The 27,950-nt window shown below is 36.8% G+C and overlaps 1 protein-coding gene across 2 annotated transcripts in view; it reads right to left on the bottom strand.

Annotated features, from left to right (window-relative positions):
* LOC116623246 (zinc finger protein 420) overlaps positions 1–27,056 on the bottom strand; it is a 38,764-nt gene extending 11,708 nt beyond the window's left edge. Inside the window, exons 1-4 of one of the 2 annotated variants that reach the window (XM_032390223.1) lie at positions 26,775–27,056; positions 25,160–25,210; positions 13,257–13,345; positions 11,625–11,754 (exon numbers count right to left, since the gene is read on the bottom strand). In XM_032390223.1, the coding sequence (XP_032246114.1) occupies positions 11,625–11,754; positions 13,257–13,265 (139 nt within the window). In that variant the 5' untranslated portion in view covers positions 13,266–13,345; positions 25,160–25,210; positions 26,775–27,056. Of the gene's footprint in view, positions 1–4,410; positions 5,264–11,624; positions 11,755–13,256; positions 13,346–25,159; positions 25,211–26,774 lie in introns of those variants that run through there. The other variant, XM_032390224.1, reaches the window with a different exon arrangement.
* Between the last annotated feature and the right edge of the window lie 894 nt (positions 27,057–27,950).

Genomic DNA, 27,950 nt, shown 5'->3' with positions numbered 1-27,950 from the left:
GCGCTTGGTGGGTAGTATGCCCTATGGGGATGATCTCCCTCTGCCCCTCCCCCACACACTCTCCTTCTCTCTTGCACTCTCTCTCTAAAATAAATAAATTGTAAAAATCTTTAAAAACAACAGATAGTCAATGGGAAAGTACAGAAGATGGGTGGATGGAAGCTAGGAGGCTATAGCAATAATCCACATGGCTTGGACCAGATGATTCTGGAGGCAGGGGTGGAGAAAGTGAGTTGTCACTGGATTCTGGATATATTTTGAAGGTGTGATGAAGAGGATTTGATGATCAATTGGGCATGTACTATAAGAGAAGTCAAAGAAAATTCTAAGTGTTTTGCCTGGGCATCCAGAACAGTAGAAATGCCATTTACTGAGAACTTCTCATTGTAGTAGGAGCAGGTTTGAGAGAGAATATCAAGAGTTTGGTTTTGAACTATTAGATATTGTAAAGAAGATGTTGAGTAGGAAGGTATATGTACAAGTATGGGGTTCTGGGGAGATATTTAGATTAGATATATAAATTTGAGAATTATCAGTTAAGTAGATGACATTTAAAGCTATGGGATTTGATGAGATCACCCAGGGAGAGTCTTTGGGTACAGAAGATAATGGGAAGGGAAGGGAAGAAAAGAAAAAAGAAGTTTGAGGATTGAGACTGGGATACTTGAACATTTAGAGGTCAGGTAGATGAGAAGTAACCAGCAAAGGAGACTAAAAAGGAGCAGCCAATGAGGAAAGAAAAAGATTAGGAGAGTGTGGAATCCCAGAAGCCAAGTGAAGAAAGTGTTTTAAATAGGAATAATCAGTTTTGTCAAATGTTGAGAGAGAGGTAAATGGGGACTTCTAATTTAACAAAGGCTTTAACAATAAGGAGGTTACTACTGATCTTCACAAGATAGTTTTGGTGGAATAATGGGGATAAGTTCTGACTGAAGCAGTTTTAAAAGATGACCTAGAGATATGGAGCATGGAAAATTCTTTTGAATTTTGTTGTAAAAAGTAACAGAGAAATGGGGCCATATCAAGAGGAAAATATGGGTGTGAAGAGATTTGTTTCTGTTTGTTTATCCATTTGAGATGGGGGAAATTACATGTTTGTGTGCAGATGAAAATGACTGGAATAGATACTGACAAGCTGATATTGCAGGAGACTAACAGAGAACATTGCTCCAACAATGTCCCTAAAGAGATGAGAAGTGAGTGGCATTTAGTATAAAAGTGGAGGTACTGGCCTTAGATAAAGGCACATAAAGTTCACTTATTATAGTAGGAAAAGAGGCCCAATGATTATAGAGTAGGGAGACAGATCGATGGGGCAGCAGAAGCTTGTAGAAGTTCTCCTCTGATTACTTCTGTTACCTTAGTGAAATTAGCTCAGGGCAATCATCTTAGAGTAAGGCAAGAAAATTAGAAGTCATGATTATGCAAGTGACAACTTAGCTCTGAAGTAAACAAAAATTGACATAGAAAAAGGAACTAATAAATCCAAAATCATAGTAGAGAACTGTGATATTGTAAAATAATAAGAAATAACATATTTGGTCTTTGTTCCTGATTTCTGGCACAAAGCTCCTAAAACTCTTGGAATTCCGTGAGTGATAAAGGTAAATGGAATGTCTTTTGTTATTTATAACAAGTCCCTTTCAACCACAGCTGAGTTTATGCTAAGGAAGTGATTTTGGAAAGCCCCTAAGGATGGTGGGCTGGTTGCCAGGGGAACCAACCATGTGATCAGTGGGTTGGAAATTTCAGCCCCATCTCCCCACCTCTGGAGGGCAGAAATGCTGAACACTGAATAAGTTACTAATGCCCATGATTTCATCAATCATGCCTACATAATGAAGCCTCCATGAAAAACCCTAACTGGGGTTCAGAGAGCTTCTGGGTTAGTGAACACATCCAAGTGCTGAGAGGGTGGTGTGCCAGGAGACAGCATGGAAGCTCTATACCCCTTCTCCATACCTTGCTAGAGTGTAAGTCCTGACATGTTTTTGTTTTTGTTTGTAATGTGAGTGCCTGACTTAAGCTTTGATTGCTGAGGCATCCACTTCAAAGAGGCATCCATTTCAAAGATGACTATCTCAAACATATTACAAGCCACAGCAGATAAAGAGCCATGCTGCCTCCCTCCACTGAGACTCCTTTGTTTTAGAGATCTTGGTTGATGTCAGTAACTAACTATTTGTACCACTTGTTGTTTTCTCTTTGCCACCCTTTAAGTTCCTGCCTTTATTTTCAATTCAACAATAAAGAGCCCAGAAACCCTAGGCCCTCACTCTCAACCTCAACAGAAGCAGAACCCTAGGCCTGTGCACTCTCTCTACCTATGACATCACTGTGTGGTCCAGGGTTTGCTGTGTAATTTCCAGGTCCTCTAAGTCATAAATCTTTTACTTTTTCAAAGTTTCCTGATGGTTATTGCTAAATGGCATCTTGCAATCATAATAAGAGCCACAAGAGCTGGTCCAGCCACAACATTAGTGGTTACTGATAAGCTGAGACCAGCACAAAAACACTTGCCCTGTGCATCTCTTCCATTTGGCTGTTCCGGAGTTGTATATTTTGTAATAAACTGATATATGTTTCTCTTAAGTTCTCTTAGCCATTCTAGCATGTTATTAAACCTGAGGAGGGTATTGTGGGAACCTCTGATTTTTAGCCATAGATACAGGTGACAACCTGGGACTTACAACTGGCCTCTGCGGTAAGAGGCAGTCCTGTGGGACTGAGCCCTTAACCAGTGAGGTCTGTGCTAACTCTGGAAAGTTAGTGTCAGAATTAAGTTGAATTATAGGACCTGCTGCTGGTGTCTACCAAGAACTGGAGGTTGGTGTGGGAAAATCCACACATCTGGTGTCAGAAGTGTTGTGTGAGTAAAAGGAAATAGTTTTTTCTTTTCCTTTTTAGGACAGTAATATAAACAGACTGAGAAGAAATATGGATTAAGAAGGCTGGAACATAATAAGATAGGTAGACAGATAAAACTAATAGCATGTTATTACATTAAAATAAAATTAGAAATTGTAAAAACAAAACATAATCCCAGAATTAAATAATTAAGATACTTCTATATAATGTTTGTCATAAAAGGAAATAAAAATTAAACTTAAAATTTAGAACTAAATATCAAAAGAGCAACTTGGTGTGAAATCCTGATATTCAGCTTATGTATCCACAGAAAATTTACAGCTTTACATGCATTTATTAGAAAACAAGAAATAATTAAAAACAAAAGAATTAAGATTTCAACTCAAGAAGAGGAAGAAACAAAACAAAACAAGAATTAGCTACCTAAAAATGAGAAAATGAGTAAACCAGAATTTAGAAAGAACAGAAATGGCTATAAGTCCATTCATTCCTTCCAAATTAAGTAAATGATACAAAAATATGACATGTTGGGGGAAAAAATCAGATTGGGCACAAATCCAAAACATTGAAAAGGAAAAAGAATAACATAAATCCCCCAAATCAAGAAAAGTGCTTATGAGAAAAACCTATACGTAACTCAACAGTAAATCAGAAAAACTAAATAAAATGGATGAAATTAATAAAAAATGATCCACGAAGAAAGAAAATCTGAGAATACATCAATAACCACATAAGAATTTTTGGGGGCACCTGGGTGGCTCAGTTGGTTAAGCGGCTGCCTTTGGCTCAGGTCATGATCCCAGGATCCTGGGATCGAGCCCCACATCAGGCTGCTTCTCCCTCTCCCACTCCCCCTACTTGTGTTCCTTCTCTCGCTGTCTCTCTCTCTGTCAAATAAATAAATAAAATCTTAAAAAAAAAAAAATAAGAATTTTAAATTTGAATTCAATGTCTATGCTCCTAAAAGGCCATTGATACCAATGATTGATGGTATCACTGGCAAGATTATCCAAGCCATTAAAGAACACACAATTCCAATCATACATAATTGTTGAACATACAAAAATTTGGAAATACACCCAAGTCATTTTACATAGTTAACTAAAATAACAAACTTAGACAATGAGAGCTCAAGAACACTAAGTCAATCTCATGAACCAACATTGGTAAAATCCACGGGACCTCAAAGGAAATTACAAGAAACATTTCAGTCTTGGCCTAGGCTCTCAATGAAAAGGAAGAAAAAAATGATTTACACAGGAGCCCACATGAATGTAAGAAGCTGCAGAATTAGACCTGTTCTCTATAATTATTGAATGTTGAAAGATATATATATAATATAAATGATTGAAATATATGAAAATGTAAATTATAAAGTCAAAACCATGAGAAAGGAACTAAACAGAAGCAAAAAAAAAAAAGGTAAGATCTAGGGGAGGAAGAAAATATCAAAGTTCTAGAAATAAAACAATATAATCAATTATATTAAAATCTTAAGAAAAAATCTTAAAAGCAGCCAGAGAGAAAATACAGATTACTTACAAAAGGAACAATAATGAGACAGAAGGCAGACTTCTCAAGAGCACAATAGAAGCCAGAAGACAGTGGAATAATATCTTCAGAGTGCTGAGAAAAAAATAATTGTCAGTATAGAATTCTATACCCAGTTAAGTCATCAAGCAGGAATGAAAGTGAAACAAAGGTTACTTTGCAATAACAAAAATAAAAACAGAGCATTTACTAACAATAGGACTTCCCTAATGTATTTCATGACAAATAAAATGATCTCGGGGGAAGGTATAATAGAGGAGGAATAGTGTGCAAATAAAAGGATAATCAAGTGAATAAATCTATAAGCAAACACTGTCATTATAAGACAAAAATAATGCCCATTTTGGGGGTTAAAAAGAAAACAGAATTGAACCAGACAACATAATAGATGGGAAAGACTAATCAAAGTTAAAGCATTTAAGACCCTTCATATATCCTTTATATTGTTCTGGGACAAAGGAGACATTAACTTTAGCCTTTGTTAAGTAGGTATTTATTAAGTGACACAAACAATAATGATAATGATTAAAGGACCAAAACAGGCAGAAAATACTCCTGAAATATTTAAACTCACCAGGAATCACAGGTATGTAGTGTTTGTAAAAGTACAGAAAAAAAGTATACACTGATGGTATGCTCTTGATAAGAATTTTGTGACAATGATGATATTGTGACATAAGAGATGTCAATATCTCATCTCTTTATAGAACCTTAATTCACTGTCACAACAGCTTCCAATTTATTTCAAGGTAGACACAATCCTTTCTATTTTTCAACTGGTTAGTCATGAAATCCCAGGCGTGAGACTGAGGCATATGATTTATTCAAGACTTCTGTTTTCCTGTGTGGTTAATTTTAGCCATTCTGACTGGTGTGAGGTAATATCTCATTGTAGTTTTGATCTGTATTTCCCTGATGATGAGTGATGTTGAGCATCTTTTCATGTGTCTGTTAGCCATCTGTATGTCTTCTTTGGAAAAATGTCTATTCATGTCTTCTTGCCCATTTTTTAACTGGATTATTCGTTTTGTGGGTGTTGATTTTGGTAAGTTCTTTATATATTTTGGATATTAACCCCTTATCAGATATGTCATTTGCAAATATCTTCTGCCATTTGTAGGTTGCTTTTTAGTTTTGTTGATTGTTTCCTTCACTGTGCAGAAGGTTTTTATTCTGATATAGTCCCAACAGCTTATTCTTGCTTTTGTTTCCCTTGCCTCAGGAGACATACCTACTAAGAAGCTGCTACAGCTGATGTCAAAGAGGTTATTGCCCATGTTTTCCTCTAGGATTTTAATGGTTTCTTGTCTCACATTTAGGTCTTTAATCGATTTTGAATCTATTTTTGTGTATGGTGTAAGGAAGTGGTCTAGTTTCATTCTTTTGCATGTTGCTGTCCAGTTTTCCCAACAGCAGGTGTTGGCAAGGATGTGGAGAAAGGGGAACCCTCATGCACTGTTGGTGGGAATGCAAATGGGTGCAGCCACTGGGGAAAACCTATGGAAGTTCCTCAAAAAGTTAAAAATAGAACTACCCTACGATCCAGTAACTGCACTACTAGGTATTTACCCATAAGATACAAAAATATTGATCCAAAGGGATACAGGCACCCGATATTTATAGCAGCTTATCAACAACAGCCAAATTACAGAAACAGCCCAAACGTCCATCAACTGATAAATGGATAAAGAAGATGTGGTGTGTGTATATGTGTGTGTGTGTGTGTGTGTGTGTGTGTATAGAATATTACTCAGCCATCAAATAGAATGAAATCTTGCCATTTGCAATGATGTGGAAGGAACTAGAGTGTATTATGCTGAGCAAAAAAGTCAGTCAGAGAAAGAAAAATACCATATGATTTCACTCATATGTGGAATTTAAGAAGCAAATGAACATAGTGGGGGGAAAAAAGAGGCAAACCAAGAAACAGACTCTTAATTATATAGAACAAGCTGATGGCTTCTGGCGGGGAGGTGGGCAGGGGGATGGGTTAAATAGGTGATGGATATTAAGGAGGGCATTTGTTGCGATGAACCCTGGGTGTTATATGGGGGTGATGAATCACTAAATTCTACAACTGAAACTAGTGTTGTACTGTATGTTAACTGAAATTTAAATAAAAACTTGGGAATAAAAGACTTCTGCAAAGCAGTATGCAAACAAATATTGTATGTGGACTGAATGAGTGCCTTCATTCATTAATTAATACATTTAATAATTAATAAAATAGTCAATTTTCATTAAATATGTATATATTTCAAACATCACTGCAATTAATAAAAACTACAAAACTGCATTTATATTAAAAGAAATACAGTAGGGCACCTGGGTGGCTCAGTTGGTTAGGCGACTACCTTCAGCTCAGGTTATGATCCTGGAGTCCCGGGATTGAGTCCCACATCGGGCTCCCTGCTCAGCAGGGAGTCTGCTTCTCCCTCTGACCCTTCCCCCTCTCATGCTCTCTCTATCTCATCCTCTCTCTCAAATAAATAAATAAAATCTTAAAAAAAAAGAAAAGAAATACAGTATATGTGATAAAAAATTAAAGATAACCACTAAAGGCATATAAATAGTATAGGTCTTCCATATTAAACAAGGGGGGAAATGGAATTAACTAAAACAAAAAGCTATATCCATCCTGATTAAGAAATAAAAAAGGAAGCAGAGAAGATTAAAAGAGTAAACAAAAAAACATAAAATAGGGGAGAAATAAATCCAGGCATACTAGCAATAGCAGTTAAATGGAGTGAACCTTCGAATAAGAAAAAATAAATTCTCAGATAATATATTGTAGTGGTTACCAAACATGTCTGAACATTTGAACAACCTAAGGAGCTTCATAAAATAATATTTGTGTCCCATGCCCAGAGATTGTGATTTAATTGATCTGAAGTGTGGCCAGGGATCTGGAATTTTTAAAAGAACCCAGCTATGCATACAAATTTGGAAATCATTTCCACATTTTTTTTTTCAAAGTGGTTATGTCAATTAATATTGCCATCAGTAAGGTATGGAGCACTTAAAAAAAAACAAAACAGGAGCGCCTGGGTGGCTCAGTCGTTAAGTGTCTGCCTTCGGCTCAGGTCATGATCCCAGGGTCCTGGGATCGAGCCCCGCATCGGGCTCCCTGCTCTGCGGGAAGCCTGCTTCTCCCTCTGCCACTCCCCCTGCTTGTGTTCCCTCTCTCACTGTGTCTCTCTCTGTCAAAATAAATAAAATCTTTAAAAAAAAAAAAAACAAAAAACAGATCTGTTCAAATATAATTCACATACCTATAGTTCATTCATTTAAAGTATACAATTCAATGAGTTTTAGGATACTCACAAAATTCTGCAACTATCACCACAATCTAATTTTATATTTTTATCACCTCAAAAAAAAACCCTATACCTATTAGTAGTCATTTCCAATTTCCCTGCTCTCATTCTCCATTCACCTTCACCTCCCACCCCAAATGTACTTGGCAACCACTAATCTACTTGATCTATCTATAGATCATCTATTGTAGACATTTCATAAAAATGGAATCATGTAATATATAGTCTTTGTATCTGGCTTCTTTCAGTTAGCATGTTTTCAAGGTTAATCCATGTTGTAGCATGTATCAGTACTGCTTTTTATTGCTGAATAATATTCTATCTTAAGGATAAACCAAATTTTATTTATCCTTTCATCAGTTGGTGGACATTTGGGTTATTTCCACATTTTGGCTACTGTATTGCTAAATAATTATCCATTGTAAAATTATACCAAATTTTATTCACTCATTCATCAGTCAACAGACATTTGGGTCATTTTCACTTTCTGGCTATTGTGAAAATGAAGTATATAGAACTTCTGCCACCAAAAGTTGTAAACACTTGGTACTACCACTTAGTTTTTGCCCCTCCAGGGTGAAAATATTTGAAATAATTATCTATTTATGTGAAAAAATTCACATATTTGAAATAAATATGTGAAATAATTATCTCACTGTGGTTTTAATTTGCATTTCCTGATTGCTAATGAGGTTGAGCATTTTTTCATGTCTATTGGTTATTTGTATTTCCTTTTTTTTAACATAGTGATATTAATCCTTTATCAGATGTATCACTTGTAAATACCGTCTCCCATTCAGTAGGTTGTCTTCTCATGTTATTCATGGGTTTCCTTTGGTGTACAAAAGGTTTTTATTTTGATGTAGTCCCAGTAGTTTATTTTTGCTTTTGCATCTCTTGCCTGAGAAGACATATCCATAAATATGTTGGTAAGAGTGATGTCCAAGAGATTATTGCCTATCTATTCTTATAGTTTTATGATTTCAGGCCTCACCTTTAGGTCTTAACCCATTTTGAGTTTATTTTTGTGTATGGTGTAAGAAAGTGGTGTAGTTTTCATTCTTTTGCATGTAGCTGTCCAGTTTTTCCAGAACCATTTATTCAAAAGACTCTCTTTTCCCCAATTGGATATTCTTGCTGTCTTTGCTGTAGATTAATTAATGATATATGTATGCGTTTATTTCTGGGATCTCTGTTCCATTGATCTATGTGTCTATTTTGTGCCAGTACATACTGTTTTGTTTACTACAGTTTTGTAGTAGATCTTGAAATCTGAAATTGTTATACCTCCAGCTTTGTTCTTTCTCAAGATTCTGTTGGCTATTCAGGGTCTTTTGTGATTCCATACAAATTTTAGGACTGTTTTAGTATTGTGAAAAATACTATTGGTATTTTGTTAGGTATTGCACTGAATCTGTGGTTTGCTTTGGGTAGTGTGGACATTTTAACAATTATTAATTTTTCCAATCCACGAGCAGGGAATATCCTTCCATTTGTGTTGTCTTGAATTTCTTACATCAATGTTTTATAGTTTTCAGAGCATAAGTCGTTCACTTCCTTGATTTATTTCCTTTTCCTGAATTGCCTATGTCTTTTACCCAAGTTTTCAAAAAAAGTATTTACCTTTTTCTCAATCTATAAAAGCTTTTATATCCTAGGTATTAATTTTACTGTTGTCAATATGAATTGCAAATATCTTCACCCAATGTCTTTTACTTTCTTCATGTCTTTTTATAAAGAAAACAATTTTCATGCAAATTTATCAATCCATTAATGATTATTTTTAAAAAAGATCTAACCAGAACCTTTAGAAATGTTCTATCTGGTTCTCTTTCATATCAGATCCTTTATGAAAATCTCTTACTTTTTGTCATTTTTGTGATTTCGCTTATTTCTTTAAACACTTCACCAACATTTTACATTTATATCTAAGAATACCAATATGTGAAATCATTCGCCATGTAATCTGTTGTTTCTTTAGATTATCTATCACTCACCTATGACCTGTTTCCTTGTAGGTTTGATGATCTTTGTGCCCTCCTCTTTTCTTGACCTTAATTTTTGAGAATTCTAAAGCCCTCTTACTTCCCTTTAGAAAGGATGTACATTTTCTTTGGCCAGAAGTCAGAGGGCACCACCTCAAAAAATAAAATAAAATGTGGACTCCTTTTCTTGAGTTGCTTAACTATATTTACTTCTTATTAGTCTATCATTCACTCTTCTTTAATTATGCTTTTCTGTTCCTCCTAAGTTAACACCACCCCAAGCCCTTTCACTTACTACTCCATCTGCCTGGAATACTGTTCCCCCATAGACTGGCCTGACTCATACCCTTACATCAGTCAAGACTTCGCTCAAATATTACCTCCTTAGAGAAGTTTTTGAAAATCTTCCTATCTAGGGGCCCCTGGGTGGCTCAGGTGGTTAAGCATCTGACTCTTGATTTCAGCTCAGGTCATGATCTCAGGGTTGTGAGACTGAGCCCCGCATCAGGCTCCACACTCAGAAAGGAGTCTGCTTGAGATTCTTTCTCTCCCTCTTCCTCTGTCCCTCCCCCCACCACTCATGCTCTCTCTCTCTCAAAAAAAATTTTAAAAAATGATCTACCTATCTAAAATAGCCCACCCATACTCCCCAGTTAGTTCATTTGCCTATCCTTTACCTTTATTCATATTCATTACTACTTGCAACTGTTATATTTATTAAATAAATGTATATATGTACATATATATGCACACAAATACACATATGTTTTTATTTCCTTGTTTACTTTTATTTCTTCCATGAGAATGTAGCAGAATACCAACCTTATCTAGATCATTTCTCCAATGCCTACTTCAGTCCTTGGCAAAGAATAGGCTCTTGAATGAATGAGTACATTTTAAAGAAGGGAGAAAATGATATAAGTCTAAATTTTCACCCAAAAACTCTAGAAAGGAATGGACTCTCAAGTTTATATAAAAGGGTTGTTGTCACTGGAGAAAAGGAAGAGCCCCTCCTTTGGCAGTGGGAAGGACTATCATAAAAGACCAAAAGGAAGAAATAGGGATTAGGTGGGATTCCTTAGAGAGATTGTCCTGAAAAGCCCTTGCTTTTCTTTTCAAGTCAGAAGTTTTTTTTCCACATGACCTGGGCTCTGAAAGGCAGTATACCAATCAATAACTTCATAAAGCCTTCAGAGGAAAGAGTGAGTGGGCAAGAGACAGTTTCATTCCAGGGACTTGAAGAGTCCAAAGAATAAAGTGATCATTACGTTGGAAAATCACTTGTTAAAGTTTTAACTGATATAGGCTGTCTCTTGTCTACAGGAAAAAAAACAATAAACTTTCTTAGACAATCACACGTTCTTCCTGAGCTCTTTTCCAATAAAAGGTGGTTCTGGCACATTCATTCAATGTAAAATACAAAGTTCTTAAAATGTAATATTAAATTACAAAACACAAATAAGAGAATGTATTTGTTGTAATGGATTGTGTTGACCTGACTTGATCTACCCTATTACTATATAAATAATATAAGCTCTTCTCTTGTCAGAAAAACCATACATTTCTGCATCTATTTTTAAAAAATATTTTGAGCTCCTTTGGCAGATCTAAATTGTAACAATGCATAGCCTGTTTTTTTCTGACAATATTCCAAGTGTCTCAGAATTCAAATCTATCTCCTTGATTATCAAGGAAGACAGGAAGGAGGACAGACAGAAGATAGATAATTATATTTGCAGAATGGAGAAGCCATATATGCCCTCTGAAATACTACTATTTCCAGTAATTTAAAACCATTCTTTTGAGAATATTAACAGGCAATTCAGTTAATTACTTAAAAACAATCAGAGAAAGCAGCCATTCCATAGGTAAATCCTTAAATACTAGGGGTACATTTCCTTACCTACTAGTGACACCAAGTTACTATAGTTCTCCAACATCACATCTCTATACAAATCCCTTTGAGCAGAGTCCAGGTATTCCCACTCTTCCTGAGAGAAGTCAATGGCAACATCCCTGAACATCACTGATCTCTGAAACAACAAATATAATACTAGTTGTGGAAATAAAGAAAATATTTTTTCAATGGAAGGGAGATGATGGGGGAGCTCTCCATAAAGGAGGCAACAGAGCAAACAGCAAAAAGCCACTGACATAAATGAGACACGAAAGAAATCAATGCTTCTGACGTGCCAACATTCCTTTTATTCCTGTTGCTGTAGATATTTCCTGTATATAGAACATTTCATTATACAGATAAGTCTGGAACTTAAATAAAGAAGATGCAATGTCCCAATTAAAAGAAAAAGCACACACAGGCAACCTGTACAATACTGTATATTCACTCTTTAATTATGCTTGTATCTTGTATATCATACATTCTCAATAAATACAAGTTTCTCTTATTCTCTAAGAAATAAGAAAAATAACTGAGGAAGTTTTTCTGCAAAATCTTATAAAATCTGTACCTTATAAGATTTGTATAAAATTAAAGAATTGATTGAAATCTCAGTTCATCGTCATATCAGAATATATCATAAGCATTTTCCTCACCAATAATTTAGTATATATTTTTAATAGGCTGCAAAATAGCTCCATATAATGAATATGTCTGACTTACTAAGTGTGCATATTTGAGCATTTTAGCTTACATAAAAATCTCATAAGCATTTCTCACTTTTGGGAGTTTACAATTTTCAACAACTTTTGCATGTGAATGATGATCTTTCTTGTTACTATTTATCACTTATAAATGTACCTTTTCCTTGTTCTAAGCAACAAAAAGATAAGAAGGATATATCTAAACTTATGCATACAAGATTAACTCATAATGTTGACTCTCAAAATTATCTATATTATTGCTTTATGTTAATTATGGATTCCCAGGGAAGATCCCTGATCTCTCTCAGTCTCTAATCATGTTCCTAATCAATCTTAAAAGCTCACAAAACATAAGCTTTTGCCAGGTATGGAGACTGAGTCCAGTCAAAACTAATCATATTGTCTAACCAGGAAACTGAGGTCTAAAGAAAAGTTCAAAGTTTTCTCATGTGTGGTGCGATTTAACAAACTTCTCTATCTTATAAAATCAGGGAATCTGCTTTTGTCATATCAGTGCTCCTAGTCAGAGATGCTCAAAATATTTTTGAATAATTATGTTAGGTTAAATTAGACAAACTGGGGGAAGACTCTTATCACTTATAAGAATGAAATGCTGGGGAGCACATTCTTGAGTGGGATCAGTTAGGAAGGAAATTTCAGAAATAAGGAACGCAAACATACACATACTCTGTAAAAAAAGTGACTAAAGGGGTGCCTGGGTAGCTCAGTCATTAAGTGTCTGCCTTTCGCTCAGGTCATGATCCCAGGGTCCTGGGACTGAGCCCCGCATCGGGCTCCCTGCTCGGCGGGAAGCCTGCTTCTCCCTCTCCCACTCCCCCTGCTTGTGTTCCTGTTCTCGCTGTGTCTCTGTCAAATAAATAAATAAAATCTTAAAAAAAAAAAGTGACTAGAGCACAAAAAAACACCAATTTACCTGAGCCATGGTTTTTAGCGCTGCAAGAAATGATCAATCCTCCTCTGGGTTCCTAGCTTAGAGAAGCACAGAGCCTGAAAAAGGCAGAGCTGGAGAGAAGAAAACAGAACCATGAGACCATGGTTTTTGCAACGTTCCAAATAAGTAAGTTAGAATTGTCTTTCTTGCTCTCCTCTTCTGTCTCTTGCTCCCATCACCAAAAGATACTGTGTGGGAGAAATACAGGTGGTGGTTATTACCCTGATCAAACTCAATGCTCTCTATATACAAAAACATAGTATTTACAACAATTTCTCTACCATTTCTGAAATAAAATATATAGATAATATGACACATTTATATACATTATGCCAAAAACAGAGATAATGACCAACTGTTACACAAATTAAAAGGCACAACTAATTAAACACTTATGCTTACAACTATTTACAAAAATTCAGATTTATAAGATGACAACATTCAGGTAAGCATTTTTTTAAGTTCTATTTTTTAAATTTTAATTCCAGTATAACTGTTTAACATACAGTGTTATATTAGTTTCAAATGTACAATATACTGATTAAACAATTCTATATATTACTCCGTGCTCATCATGGTAAGTGTACTCTTAATCCCCTTCACCTACTTCACACATAATCCCACCCACCTCACCTCTAATAACCAACAGTTTGTTCTCTATAGTTAAGAGCCTGTTTCTTGGTTTGTCTCTTTTCTTCTTTGTTTTGTTTCTTAAATTCCACTGAGTGAAATCATACAGTATTTGCCTTTCTCTGACTAATTTCATTTAGCATTATACTCTCTAAATCCATCCATGTTGTTGTAAATGGCAATATTTCATTCTTTCTTAACGGCTGAGTAATATTCCATTTTATATATATGTACATATACCACCTCTTCTTTATCCATTCATCTATCAATGGACACTTGGGCTGTTTCCGTAATTTGGCTATTATTAATAATGCTGCACTAAACCTAGGGGTGCATATATCTTGTCAAATTAGTGTTTTCATATTCTTTGGGTAAATACCAGTAGTGGAATTACTGGATAATATGGTAGTATCTTGGCTATTGTAAATAATGCTGCTATAAATATAGGAGTACATGTATCCCTTTAAATCAGTGTTTTGGTATTCTTTGGGTAAATACCCAGTTTTGCGATTGCTGGATCATAGGGTAGTTCTTTATTATTATTATTTTTTTAATGAACATATAATGTATTATTTGTTTCAGGGGTATAGGTCTGTGATTCATCAGTCTTACACAACACCCAGAGCTCACCACAACACATACCCTCCCCAATGTCCTTTACTCAGCCACCCCATCCCCCACCCTCAGTTTGTTTCCTAAGATTAAGAGTCTGGATTGTAGGGTAGTTCTATTTGTAACTTTTTAAGGAACCTCCATACTGTTTTCCAGAGTGGCTGCACCAGTTTGCATTCCCACCAACAGTGCACGAGGGTTCCTTTTTCTCCACATCCTCGCTGTTTTTGATTTTAGCCATTCTGACAGGTGTGAGGTGATATCTCAGTGTGGTTTTGATTTGCATTTCCCTGATGATGAGCATCTCTTCATGTGTCTGTTCGCCATCTGTAAGTCTTCTTCGGAGAAATGTCTGTTCATGTCTTATGACCATTTTTTAATCAGACTATTCAGTTTTTCTGTTGGATTAAGTTTAAGTTCTTCATACATTTTGGATACTAACCCTTTATTGGATATGTCATTTGCAAATATCTTCTCACATTCAGTAGACTGTCTTTTAGTTTTGGTAAGTGTTTCCTTGGCTATACAGAAACTTTTTATTTTGAAGTAATCTCAATATTTTATTTTGGCTTTTGTTTCCCCTGTCTCAGGAAACATTTAAAAATGTGTTGCTACGGCTGATGTCAGAGTAATTATTGTCTGTGCTCTCTTCTATGATTTTTACGGTTTCAGGTCTCACATTTAGGTTCTTAACTGATTTTTAAATTTTTGTGTATGATGTAAGACAGTGGTCCAGTTTCATTCTTTTGTATGCAGCTGTCCAATTTTCCAAGCACCATTTGTTGAAGAGACTTTTTCCATTGCATATTCTTGCCTCCTTTGTCAAAGACTAATTGAACATATAATCGTGGGTTTATATCTGGGCCCTCTATTCTGTTCCACTGATATGTCTGTTTTTCTGCCAGTATCACACTATGTAGATTACTACAGCTTTGTAGTATATATTGAAATCCAGAATTGTGATACCTCCAGCTTTGTTCTTCTTTCTCAAGATTGCTTTGGCTAATGGAGGTCTTTTGTGGTTCCTTATAAATCTGAGGATTTATAATCTAGTTTATAATTTACAATCTAGTTCTGTGAAAAATGCTGTTGGTATTTTGATAGGGATTGCATTAAATCTGTAGATTGGGGATGTTGGGTGGCTGGGTGGCCCAGTCGGGCAGGTGGCTCAGTCGGTTGAGCGTACGACTCTTGATTTCGGCTCAGGTCATGATCTAAAGTCCTGGGTGGAGCCCCAAATCAGGCTCCATGCTCAGTGGGGAGTCTGCTTGAGGATTCTCTCTCTCCCTCTCCCTCTGCCCCCCTCCAGCTTGTGTACTCTCTCAAATAAATAAATAAATCTTTTTAAAAAATCTGTAGATTGCTCTGGACAGTATGGACACCTTAACAATATTTGTGCTTCCAATTCATGAGCATGGAATATCTTTCCATCTGTGTTGTCTTCAATTTCTTTCATCAATTTTAAGTTTTCAGGGTACAGATCTGTCACCTCCTTGGTGAAGGTTTTTCCTAGATATTTTATTCATTTTGGTGCAGTTGTAAATGGGACTGTTTTCTTCCCTTTCTGCTGCTTCATTATTAGTGTACAGAAATGCAACAGATTTCTGTATATTGATTTTGTATCCTGTGACTTTACTAAACTCATTTATCAGTTCTAGTAATTTTTTGGTGGAGTCTTCCAGGTTTTCTATATATACCATGTCATCTGTAAATAGTTTTACTTCTTCCTTGCCAATTTGGATGTCTTTTATTTCTTTTTGTTGTCTGACTGCTGTGGCTAGGACTTCCAGTACTATGTTGAATGAAAGTGATGAGAGCGAACATCCTTATCTTATTCCTGATCTCATGGGAAAAGCTCCCAGTTTTTGCCATTGAGTATGATGTTAGGTGTGGGTTTTTCACGTTTGGCCTTTATTACGTTAAGTATTATTCCCTCTAACCCTACTTTGTTGAGGGTTTTTAACATGAATGGGTGTTGTATTTTGTCAGATGCTTTTTCTGTGTCTATTGAAATGATTATATGGTTTTCATCCTTGGTCTTACTGATGTGATGTATGACACTGATTAATTTGTGAATACTGAACAATCCTTGAATCCCAGGAATAAATCCCACTTGATCATGGTGAATGATTTTTCTAATGTATTGTTGGATCCAGTTTGCTAGTATTTTGTTGAATTTTACATCTATGTTCAACAGAAATATTAGCCTGTAGTTCTCTTTTTTTTTTAATGGTGTCTTTATCTGGTTTTGGTATCAGAGTAATGCTGGCCTCATAGAATGAATTTGGAAGTTTTCCTTCCTCTTCTGTGTTTTGGGGTAGTTTAAGAAGAACAGGTATTAACTCTTCTTTAAATATTTGGTAGAATTTACCTGTGAAGCCATCTGGTCCTGGACTTTTGTTTGTTGGGAATTTTTTGATTACTGATTCAATTTCATTGTTAGTAATTGGGTCTATTCAAATTTTGTTTCTTCCTGATTCAGTTTTGGGAGGTTTTATGTTTCTAGGAATTTCTCAATTTCTTCTAGGTTGTCCAATTTGTTGGCATATAATTTTTCATAATGTTCTCTTACACTTCTTTGTATTTCTATGGTGTCAGTTATTTCTCCTCTTTCATCTCCGATTTTGTTGAGTCTTCTCATTTTTTTCTTTCTGATGAGTCTAAATGTTTATTAGTTTTGTTGATCTTTTCAAAGAACCAGCTTCTAGTTTCATTGATCTGTTCTATTGATTTTTTTAGTTTCTATTTCATTTATTTGTATTCTAATCTTTATTATTTCCTTCCTTCTACTGGCTTTGTTTGTTCTTTTTCTAGCTGTGTTAGGTGTAACTTGGGTTTTTTATTTAAGATTCTTCTTGCTTCTTGAGTTAGGCCTGTATTGCTATAACTTCCCTCTTAGAACAGCTTTTGCTGCATCACAAAGATTTTGGATCATTGTATTTTCATTTTCATTTGTCCCCATGTGTTTTTTTTATTTCCTCTTTGATTTCTTGCTTGACCCATCCATTGTTTAGTAGCATGTTATCTAATCTCCACATATTTGTGGTATTTCCAGATTTTTTTCCTATGGTTGATATCTAGTTTAATAGCATTGCGGTTAGAAAAATTGCATGGTATGACTTCAATCTTTTTAATTTGTTGAGACTTGTTTTGGGGCCTAGTATGTGATCTATTCTGGAGAATACTCCTTGTGCACTTGAAAAGAAGTATATTCTGCTGTTTTAGGATGGAATGTTCTGAATGTATCATTCGATCCATCTGGTCCAATGTGTCTTTCAAAGCCACTGTTTCCTTGTTGGTTTTCTTTTGGATGATCTATTGATTTAAGTGGGATGGTAAAGTCTCCTATTACCGTATTACTATCAATTACTTCCTTTTCCTTTACGTTTGTTATTAGCTGCTTTATGTATTTGGGTATCCCCAAGTTTGGTGCATAAGTATTTACAACTGGTATATATTCTTGTTGGATTGTTCCTTTTATCATTAGTGTCCTTTGTCTCTTGTTACAGTCTTTGTTGTTTTAATGTCTATTTTGTCCTATTAAGTATTACTACCCCGGTGTTCTTTTCACTTCCATTTGTATGACAACTGCTTTTCTATCCCTTCACTTAAAAAAAAAAAAAAGACTGGGGCGCCTGGGTGGCTCAGTCGGTTAAGCGTCTGCCTTCGGCTCAGGTCCTGATCCCAGGGTCCTGGGATCGAGCCCCGCATTGGGCTCCCTGCTCAGCGGGGAGCCTGCTTCTCCCTCTCCCACTCCCCCTGCTCGCATTCCCTCTCTCGCTGTCTCTCTTACGCACCTGCACAAGAGTGAGTGGAGGGAGGGGCAGAGGGGAAGGGGCGGTAGCCAAATCCTACGGGGATTCATCTCCCGGTAAGGGCTCCCATGCCTGGGGTGCTTGGTGTGGGGATCTGTTTGTTTTCCCCTCTACATGCCTGTAGAGTCCCTCTGTTCCGTAGACAGTCCTGTGGGTCCATTTAGCTCCCAACTGAATCCCTACCCTCCTACCCTCTTCAATGTGGCCTATTCCTTACATTTAGCTGTGGAGAGTCTGTTCTGCCAGTCTTCAGGTCATTTTCTAGGTTATTTACACTGATGTGGGTGTTATCTAGTTTGTATCCATGAGACAAGGTGAGCTTAGGGCCCTCCTACTCTGGCATCTTTCCCAGAAGTCTTCAACTAAGTATTGTTGACAACTTTTACTTATATTTGACATTTTGAAATAAAGTCTATATATGTGTGTATGTATGTGTGTGTGTGTGATGTGTTTGGGTATGTATAGACTCAATGAAATTCATTATCTACAAATGTAGGCTTCTACAAGTATACTGGTAAGGAAAATATCACAAGCAGTGTTACCATCAGGGCTGTGACTTTAAAAGTCACAGTAAATTTCTGAATAAAAGTACAGTCTTTTCTCAATCATTCTCAAGCATTCCTGGAAGACTAAGAGTAAAACCATGCAGTAATAGTAACATAGATAAATTAAGCAGTTTGTAAAAATCATGCAAAAATAATGCTTTATGTGAGAAGTTCTAGACCCAGGTTATTATAAACACATTTTTTCCCCAGGTATGGTCTTCATTTTGCAGGTCATAGAACAATTATTTGCTGTGTACTCCAGAGCATCTAGATTAGAAGTTAGCAAGCTACTGCCCACCAACTGTTTTTGTAAATAAAGCTTTATTGGAACGCATCTACATTCAATTGTTTATAAATTATCTTTGCCTACTTTCACGCGACAGTGGCAGAGTCAAATAACCAATGGAGACCATCTGGCCCAGAAATCTTAGTATTTACTGTCTATCCCTTTATAGAAAAACCATCTACCCTATAATCAAGATCCATCATGTCAGTCCTTTAATAGCTAGACGACCTCACCTTCAACTCAGTTATTTTAACATTCAAAAGCACACAGATGTATTTCTAAAACATCCTCTAGGGAGAACCATTGCCCCTACAAAGAATCAATGCTATAGCTATTCAATAAACATTTAATTAAAAATTCTACTTCTTCCAGATGTGGAAAGTTCAATATATAATTGTGCCCATTTTAACAACCAAAAATACTTCAGATAAGATAAAAAAAATCATGGTTTCCTTTAAATTCATCACAGAGCCAAAGACACAAGGAAATTTAAATGAACTAACTGTAAAATGTGTCAAGCACTCCTTAACAGATATTTGGGGAGCTCCTGTCCACAGCAGGGATTAAACTAAATGCTAATTCCTTTAAAGGTAAATAGTCCAACCATTCCAATTAAAAGACAATGTCAAGACAACAAAAAAAAAGTAAGTTTCAACTATATGTTCTTTACAAGAAATGTACTTTAAATATAAAGACACAGATAGGTAAAGTTGTGGAGGAAGATATACCATACAAATACTAAGCATAAGAAAACCTGTGTACCTGTATTAATATAAGACAACAGACACATGAAAAGATGCTCAATATCACTGATCATCAGGGAAATACAAATCAAAACTACAATGACATATCACCTCATACCTGTCAGAATGGCTAACATCAACAATACTAGAAACAACAGGTGGTGGCTAGGATGTGGTTAAAGCGGAACACTTGTGCACTGTTGGTGGGAATGCAAACTAGTGTAGCCACTCTGGAAAACAGTGTGGAGGTTCCTCAGAAAGTTAAAAATAGGACTACCTATGACTTTTGCAATTGCACTACTAGATATTTACCCAAGGAACACAAAAATACTAATTCAAAGGGATACATGCACCCTGATGTTTTATAATAGCCAAATTATGGAAATAGCCCAAGTATCCATCGACTGATGAATGGATAAAGATGTGGTATATATACACAATGGAATATTACTCAGCCACAAAAAGAATGATATCTTGCCATCTGCAACAACATGGATGGAGCTAGAGAGTATTATCCTAAGCGAAATAAGTCAGTCAGAGAAAGAAAAATACCATATGATTTCACTCATATGTGGAATTTAAGATACAAAACAAACAAACAAAGGGGAACAAAAAGAGGAAGGCAAACCAAGAAAGAGACTCTTAAGTGTAAAGAACAAACTGATGGTTACCAGAAGTGAGGTGGGTGGGGAGACTGATAAAATAGGTGATGGAGAATTAAGGAGGGCACTTGCCAAAATGAGCATCAGGTGTTGTATGGAAGTGTTGAATCACTATATTGTACACCTGAAACTAATATTACACTGTATGTTAACTAACTGGAATTTAAATAAAAACTTAAAAAACAAAGAAGAACGTAAAATGGTGGAGGAAGATATACCCATACAAATACTAAGCAAAATAAAGCCTATGTACTTGTATTAATACAAAACAGAGATCAAGACAAAGACTAGTACAAGAAACAAAGAGGATATATTCATCAAGAAGACACAGAAATCCTAAATGTGTAGAGATTTAACAACAAAGCACCAAAATATATGAAGCAAAAACTAAAAGAACTAAAGGAAGAAATGGACAAATCCACAGTCAGATTTGGAAATTTTAACATCTTTCTCTCAGCAACTAACAAAACAAGTAGATAAAATGGCAGTAATGATAGAGAGGATTTATATACATCACTATCAAGTACCTTGACAAAACTGATACCACACCCAACTGTCAAGAATACCACACCAAACTGTCAAAAGATGAGCTGAAAAGAGCTGAACTATCAGTTGTCAGAAAAACTAAGACAAGCCAAAATGAAAGTAACAGTCAAGCTTTTAATCACTTACTAATCACTTAGTACAAAAAGAGGCTAACCCAAAGAAAGCAATGGCTCCCCCACAGTTCTATGTTCCCTCATGGAACAGTACCTAGAGAGGGTCAGATGGATCAGCACAGATGTAGGGAATCATTTCACTGCCAACAGAGTACCAGACAAAAGGCTTCACCCACTTCAAGGACCAGGGCCACAGAATCCAAGCCAAATCAGAGGGAGTCAAGAGGATCCCACAGATCAAAGATGAACAATCTGAGTATTAATAAGAACAGTAACTGCTATGGACTTAAACTTATCAAATATATTTAAATCTTCAAGTTCATGATAATAATTTAAAAGGACAACTTAGGATAAACTTTGGAAGATGCTGAAAAATGAGTAAAAGCAAGCTTTTATTCTACCTTTTTTACAGGTGCTATACTTCAGAGTAACCAAGACGCTGATGAAAGGATGGTTCCCTTTACAGAAGTATTCCAACTAATAATTACATAAGAAATAAGAGAACTAGAATATCATTTTGTAACTCTGATAAAATAATAAATTCCAAGTAAAGATACAATGGCTGCTAATATCACATAAAGGAAAACAACCAAATGTTATGCAGCACACACTATTATGTATGAAAGATTAGTGCAAAGCAAACAAGCAAAACCACAAAAAAACCTGAACCTGATCAAGCCTCTAGAATTAAATACCAGTTTAGAAGAAATACAGGAACATGTAAAATGACACCACACATATACAATCAACAAAATCCAGAATACAGGTAACTCTGAAGAAAACTGTTTCTGGAACAAATAAACTGCAAGAAAAGAGAAAGAAAGATTAAGAAATATATCACACTATTACACTAAATCGACACTGTTTGGATCTTAATTCTAACAAATATTTATGGACAATGGGAGAAATGTGAACACTGACTTGCTATTTCATAACATTAAGAAAGTATTAAAGTGGGTTTTTTTATAATGATGATATTGTGGTTATTTTTTTTTTTAAGATTTGATTTATTTATTTGAGAGAGAGAGTGCATGCGAGCAGTGGGGAGAGAGAGAGAGAGAATCTGAAGCAGACTCCACACTGAGCTCAGAGCCAGACACTGGGCTCAATCCCACGACCGCAAGATCATGACCTCAGCTGAAACCAAGAGTCAGACATTTAGCCAACTAAACCACCCAGGGGCCCCATGGTTAAGTTTTTTAAGTAAAAAGTTCTTATCTTAGATACACATAAAATATTTGTGGATGAAATACATATCTGGAATTTACTTCAAAATAATCCATTTTTTTGGTGGTGAGAGGGAGTAGTGGATCTATAGACGAAACATGTTTAGTTATAAATTGATATTTGTTGAAGCTTAGGGATGGGTAGGGTACATGGGGAAGCATTATACTTTTTAGTTTCATACATGTTTGAATTTTTCTATAAGAAGTTAAAAAAAAAGACTTGAAAGATAGATTCCAAATATGAACCATGATTCAGTCTAAGGAGGTTTTTTGAGTAACTGTTATTTTCTTCATCATTTTTTTTGTATTTTCTAAGTCATACCAACAAACATGCACTACTTTGATATCAGAAAACAAGGAAATAATAGTTTTCTGAAATTTAAAAAAAGGACATGCAACGGTTAAAAAAAGTCTCAATAAATTCTGAGAAAAAAGAATAACAATAAAAAGATAAACTCTAAGACCTTTTCTTTTCTTTTCTTTTTTTTTTAACTTGGGTAATGGAGAAAAAGATGGGGAAGGGGAAAAATAAGGAAATGCACCCATTTTATTATTACTCAAGAGTTGTGATTCAGGTAGAATTTATATCAGAAACATTAAAATAAACTAAAAGTAGGCCACTTCTAGAAATTTACCCCAAAGATAAACATCTACAAATAGAAACCATATACACTGTTATTGATTGCTATATTATATAATGGCAAAATACTGGGGGAAAAACTCAAATGCCCACTCATGGAAGACTAGGTGAATAAACTCTTACACCCACACAACAGAATAGATAATTATAAAACAGAGTAAGAATAAGGTCTGTAGGCTGCTAAGAATGATCTCCAGGATACATTAAACATGTGAGGGAAGAAAAAGGTGTAGTGTAGTGTACACAGAATACTCTTTTAGTTAGGAATGGAGATGTAAAAAATACATGCATACATGTAAGTGTACATACATATACATACAAACACATAAACATATTCATTTAAAAGAAAAATAGAAGAATACACCAAAGAAAAGTACAGGTAGTTATTATCTACACAGAGAAAAAGGAAACAGGCTGAAGGGGACAGGAGTGAACACTGGCCTTCTCTGAATTCACCTTGTTCTATAGTTTTGATTTTGGAGATAAGTAAATATTTTATATAATTTTAAAATAAAATTAAATCAAAGTGGGGGAAAAACAATCACTAAAAGTAGAAAGCAAGATGAAACAAATGAGCCTAACTGTAGGATAGGTCATATCCTATTGAAGTCTTGTTTTTCTGTATTCAGATAGTAAAAATATTGGTATTGTTAGTTTGAAACTCTCTCTCCCAATTCAAAAGAAGGCAGAAAAGAAGGAAAAGGGAATAGGGAACAGATGGGACAAGACGATGGATTTGACCCAAACCACATCAATGATCACACTAAATATAAATTGTATACTTAATTGTAAGATAGAAGTTGTCAAACGGGATAAAAACACAAGATCCAACTAAATGCAGCCAACAAGAAATGCACTCCAACAACAGAACATAAATAGGTTAAAAATAAAAGGATAGAAAAAGATATTTCATGATAACACTAATGAAAAGAAAGTTGGAATGGCAACATTAAATATAAGACAAAGTAGATGCTCAGAGCGTCAGTACTACCAGGGATAAAGAAGACCATTTCATAATGATAAAGGGATCAATTCACCAACAGGATGTATTACCTGAAACTTTTATGTATCTAATAACAGAGCTTCAAAATACATGAAGGAGAAACTTACAGAAATTATGAGAAAGAAATAAATGCAACAGACAGAAAATCAGTAAAGGTACAGAGGATTTCAACAAGACTACACACCTACGTTACCTAGCTGACATTTATGGAACTCTCTACCCAACAATAGCAGAATACAGTCTTTTCAAGTGCACACCAAACATTTACTAAGACCACACATTTTGGGTCACAAAACTACTCTTAATAAATTCTAAAGGATTCAAGTCATAAAAAGTATATTCTCTGAACACAATGGAATGAAATTAGAAATGAGTAACAAAAAGATCTCTGGAAGATCCTCATAATACCTGAAAACTAAATAACATATTTCTAAATAAATAAGTCAAAAGAGGAAATCAAAAGGAAAATTAGGAAGGAATTCAAACTGAAGGCAGAATAAGTAAGATTGGCAAGTGATAACTTTTGAGTTGGGCCTATGATGGTTCATTATACTTTTGTGCACGTTTGAAAATTACCAAACAGGGGCACCTGGAGCGGCTTAGTTGGTTAAATGTCAGGCTCTTGATCTCAGCTCAGGTCATGATCTCAGGATCGTGAGTTTGAGCCCCACCTCAAGCTCTGAGCTGGGCATGGAGCCTGCTTAAGATTCTCTCTCTCTCCCTCTCCCCCTCCCTCCCCACCCCACCGTCCCTCTCTGTCTTAAAAAAAAAAAATTACCAAACAGAAAAAGTTAAAAAAGAATGCTGCTGTGTCAGAAATAACACAATATCATCTCCTTTTTAATTTTATGAGTCTCAAATCCATTCTTCCTCAATTTAACTACTGTTGGGAAGTATCTACCACAATTAACTGCACATATTCCCTGCTCCCAATCTACAGAAAATTGCCTTGCCACCTCCATCATTTGAGAAAGCTTAACTAGGAAATTTCAAAGAGAAAACAAAGATTCCTACATCCTGAAAAACTAAAGGCATTTAGGGAAACAGAGGAAACATCTACTCACCTTGGACTTTGCTTTTGAATGTATAACAGCCATTTTTTCCTCCTCTGGGCTCTACTCTCAGGAAAAGAAAATGGAATCATGAGATAGTAGACCTTTCTTAGGATATACTCTAAATTAGAACACATGCTCTTACCCACCCAGCCTCCCAATCTACCCCTCATTTACCCAAGAGGAAAGTCAGAAGGAGAGTAGAACAGTTCTGCACTTTGTTTCAGAAAGAAGGTCCAAGACCACAGCTGTCTTGGGCAAGAATTTACTGCTGGATTCAAAACTGTCCACTGAAGATAGAGCCCTGCAGTGAAATACTACAGGTACTCACAGTCTTCATTCAGGGGCTCAAACTTCTGACTTCTTTCCTTCCTGTCACCTTTCTGCATTCAACATTCTTAAGGCTGTAAGGTGAGAGGACACCTGGAAGCCAAAAGGAAACCTACATCTACAATCCCAGTGTGAACTAAGAATGGATACAGAAATGAAGCAATACTGGCCATGTGTGAAGGGGGACCACTGAGGTCAGAAGAGAAAGAAGTCAAGTTCTGTGAGGACAAAGCCACATGGGACTCAGGACACATAGGCAGACTCAGTCCCAGAATGAACCCCCAAAATACAAAAACCCAATTTTATCTCTGTACCTCACTAAACTCCCATAAGATCACAGACTATAAAATATACAAATGACTAGACAAAGTCACACACATTTCCATGGTCACACAGTCAGAGTCACCATCGCCAAATTAGTATTACACCTCAGACCACCTTTTATTTTAAACAAAATTCAATCATAGGGACGCCTGGGTGGCTCAGTCGGTTAAGCGTCTGCCTTCAGCTCAGGTCATGATCCCAGGGTCCTGGGATCGAGTCCCGCATCGGGCTCCCTGCTCGGCGGGGAGTCTGCTTCTCCCTCTGCCTGCCGCTCCCCCTGCTTGTGCTCTCTCTGACAAATAAATATTTGAAAAAAAAAAAATTCAATCATAAACAGAGCATACACACAATCACTCAAGCACATCCAAGCACCCTGTCAGGGATACACATGGCCAAAAACACCCTTTCACAGCAGCACTTTTACTCTCTTCACACAGTCATGAAAGCGGCACACTCACAGTCCCAACAGTCACACATATGGCATACACACAGCCATCCAATCAGAAAAATACAACCAAGTACCAGGTCAAAAAAACAAGTGATCACAAACACCGTGCCACAGCAACACTCTCGTAACACCTCAAAGTCACAGACAAACTTCAGTAATACAATACACAGCCGCATACACAACCTCAAAGTGACCCAAGTACATCCAAACACCCTGTCACACAGCTCACAGTCACAAGCAAACCCCAGGCACATACGAGGTACACACACAATCACACTGTCACATAGGCACATTCCCAGTGAGTTAAGCACGCGGTCACAAACACATGGTCACAGCAGTATTACTACACTCTCAGAGTCACAACTCACTCTCACACGTTAAACGCTTACACACAAAACCACAGTCGCACACGTCCATTCGCCCACACCAATAACAGGCAGGCTGTCTCACAACACAAAACGGCAGGAGACCGTCACACACGCAATTCCAGCGACGCTTCCGCCCCGGCATCCCGGACATCCTCACCTAGACAAAAGGTGCGGTTCAGGATCCAGGATCTGGCGCCCGGGGTCCAAGCCCCGATTTCGGGTTCGCCCGCCCAGCCGGAGCCGGGCCAAGCTTCTCCACAGACGCTGTCCTCCCCACGCGAGGTCCCCAAATCGCGCGAACAAACGGAAATGAAGCCGCATTGGGGAAGCGGTGACTCTGGGAAATGTAGTCCAACTCCGGGAAGGCTGTAGGCTGGCCGGCCAGGACGCTAGGATGGCCGATTTACTAACCCTCCGCGAGGTTCCTGGACTCCGCGGCTAAAACCCGCTCGCGCAACGGCCGCGCCGCGGGTGTTTCTGGGAGTGCCCGCCTGCGCTCAGTGCGCAGGCGTCGGGCGCGCGCTCCTGGGTTGTGGCCTGAGACTGCCAGTTTTGAGTTGTCCCAGGGTCTTACCAGATCCGGAGAAGGTGGGACGGACCATCAGGCGGGCAGGTGCGGGGGAGGAGCTGGAGCTGAGCCAGGGATCAGACAGAGCCTCAGACTCAAAGAGACCGCCTGTGTGCCTTGCCAGGCCCTTTGGAGTGTGTGAAACACGGGAGACGTTGTCGGGCGGACTGGGAGTCCCTCGGCGGCTGGGTGTGTGGTTGTATTTCTGCCTGGTGTGATTCTCCATGCCGTTGGGTGTGAGGTGGTTCGTACTCGAAGCGGCCTGGTAATGACATAACTGGGATTGTCTGATGGAGGAAGGGACCTCTGCTGTTTTGGTTTGTTTTGTGTTCATAATTGAGAGTGGTTGCGTGAGTGGTGATCTGGTACGCAAATGTGCTTTTCTCATGCCTTTATTTCAGAGTGTCTGTAGGAGTTTGACTGCCAGAAGAGCGGGAGGTCTTCCCGATGGATGGTCAAGTTATTTCTTTCTTGGACACTAATTTGATCGGGAAAAAAAGGTTATCAATTTATCTGGCAAATAATTTAGACATGATTTTTCTATTGGATCAAATATACGTGTTATGGGGAAGAACGCAAAATCAACAGTTTTTTTCGTTGTCAAGAAACATGATTTCAAAGCCAGTCCTAGCTTAACTGCTTATTTCCTCTGGCACATCCCCGCAAAGTGGGCATCCATTCTCTTCTATTATGGGGACATTATTGGGTAAGGTTGAGAGGCCATCGACTAATAAAATAATTAAATAACTTTATATATAAGAAGAT

The sequence above is a fragment of the Phoca vitulina genome, unplaced genomic scaffold, assembly GCF_004348235.1.
Source record: "Phoca vitulina isolate PV1807 unplaced genomic scaffold, GSC_HSeal_1.0 scaffold58, whole genome shotgun sequence".
NCBI classification, from domain to species: domain Eukaryota; kingdom Metazoa; phylum Chordata; class Mammalia; order Carnivora; family Phocidae; genus Phoca; species Phoca vitulina.
This window is presented reverse-complemented; position numbering and strand designations above follow the sequence as displayed.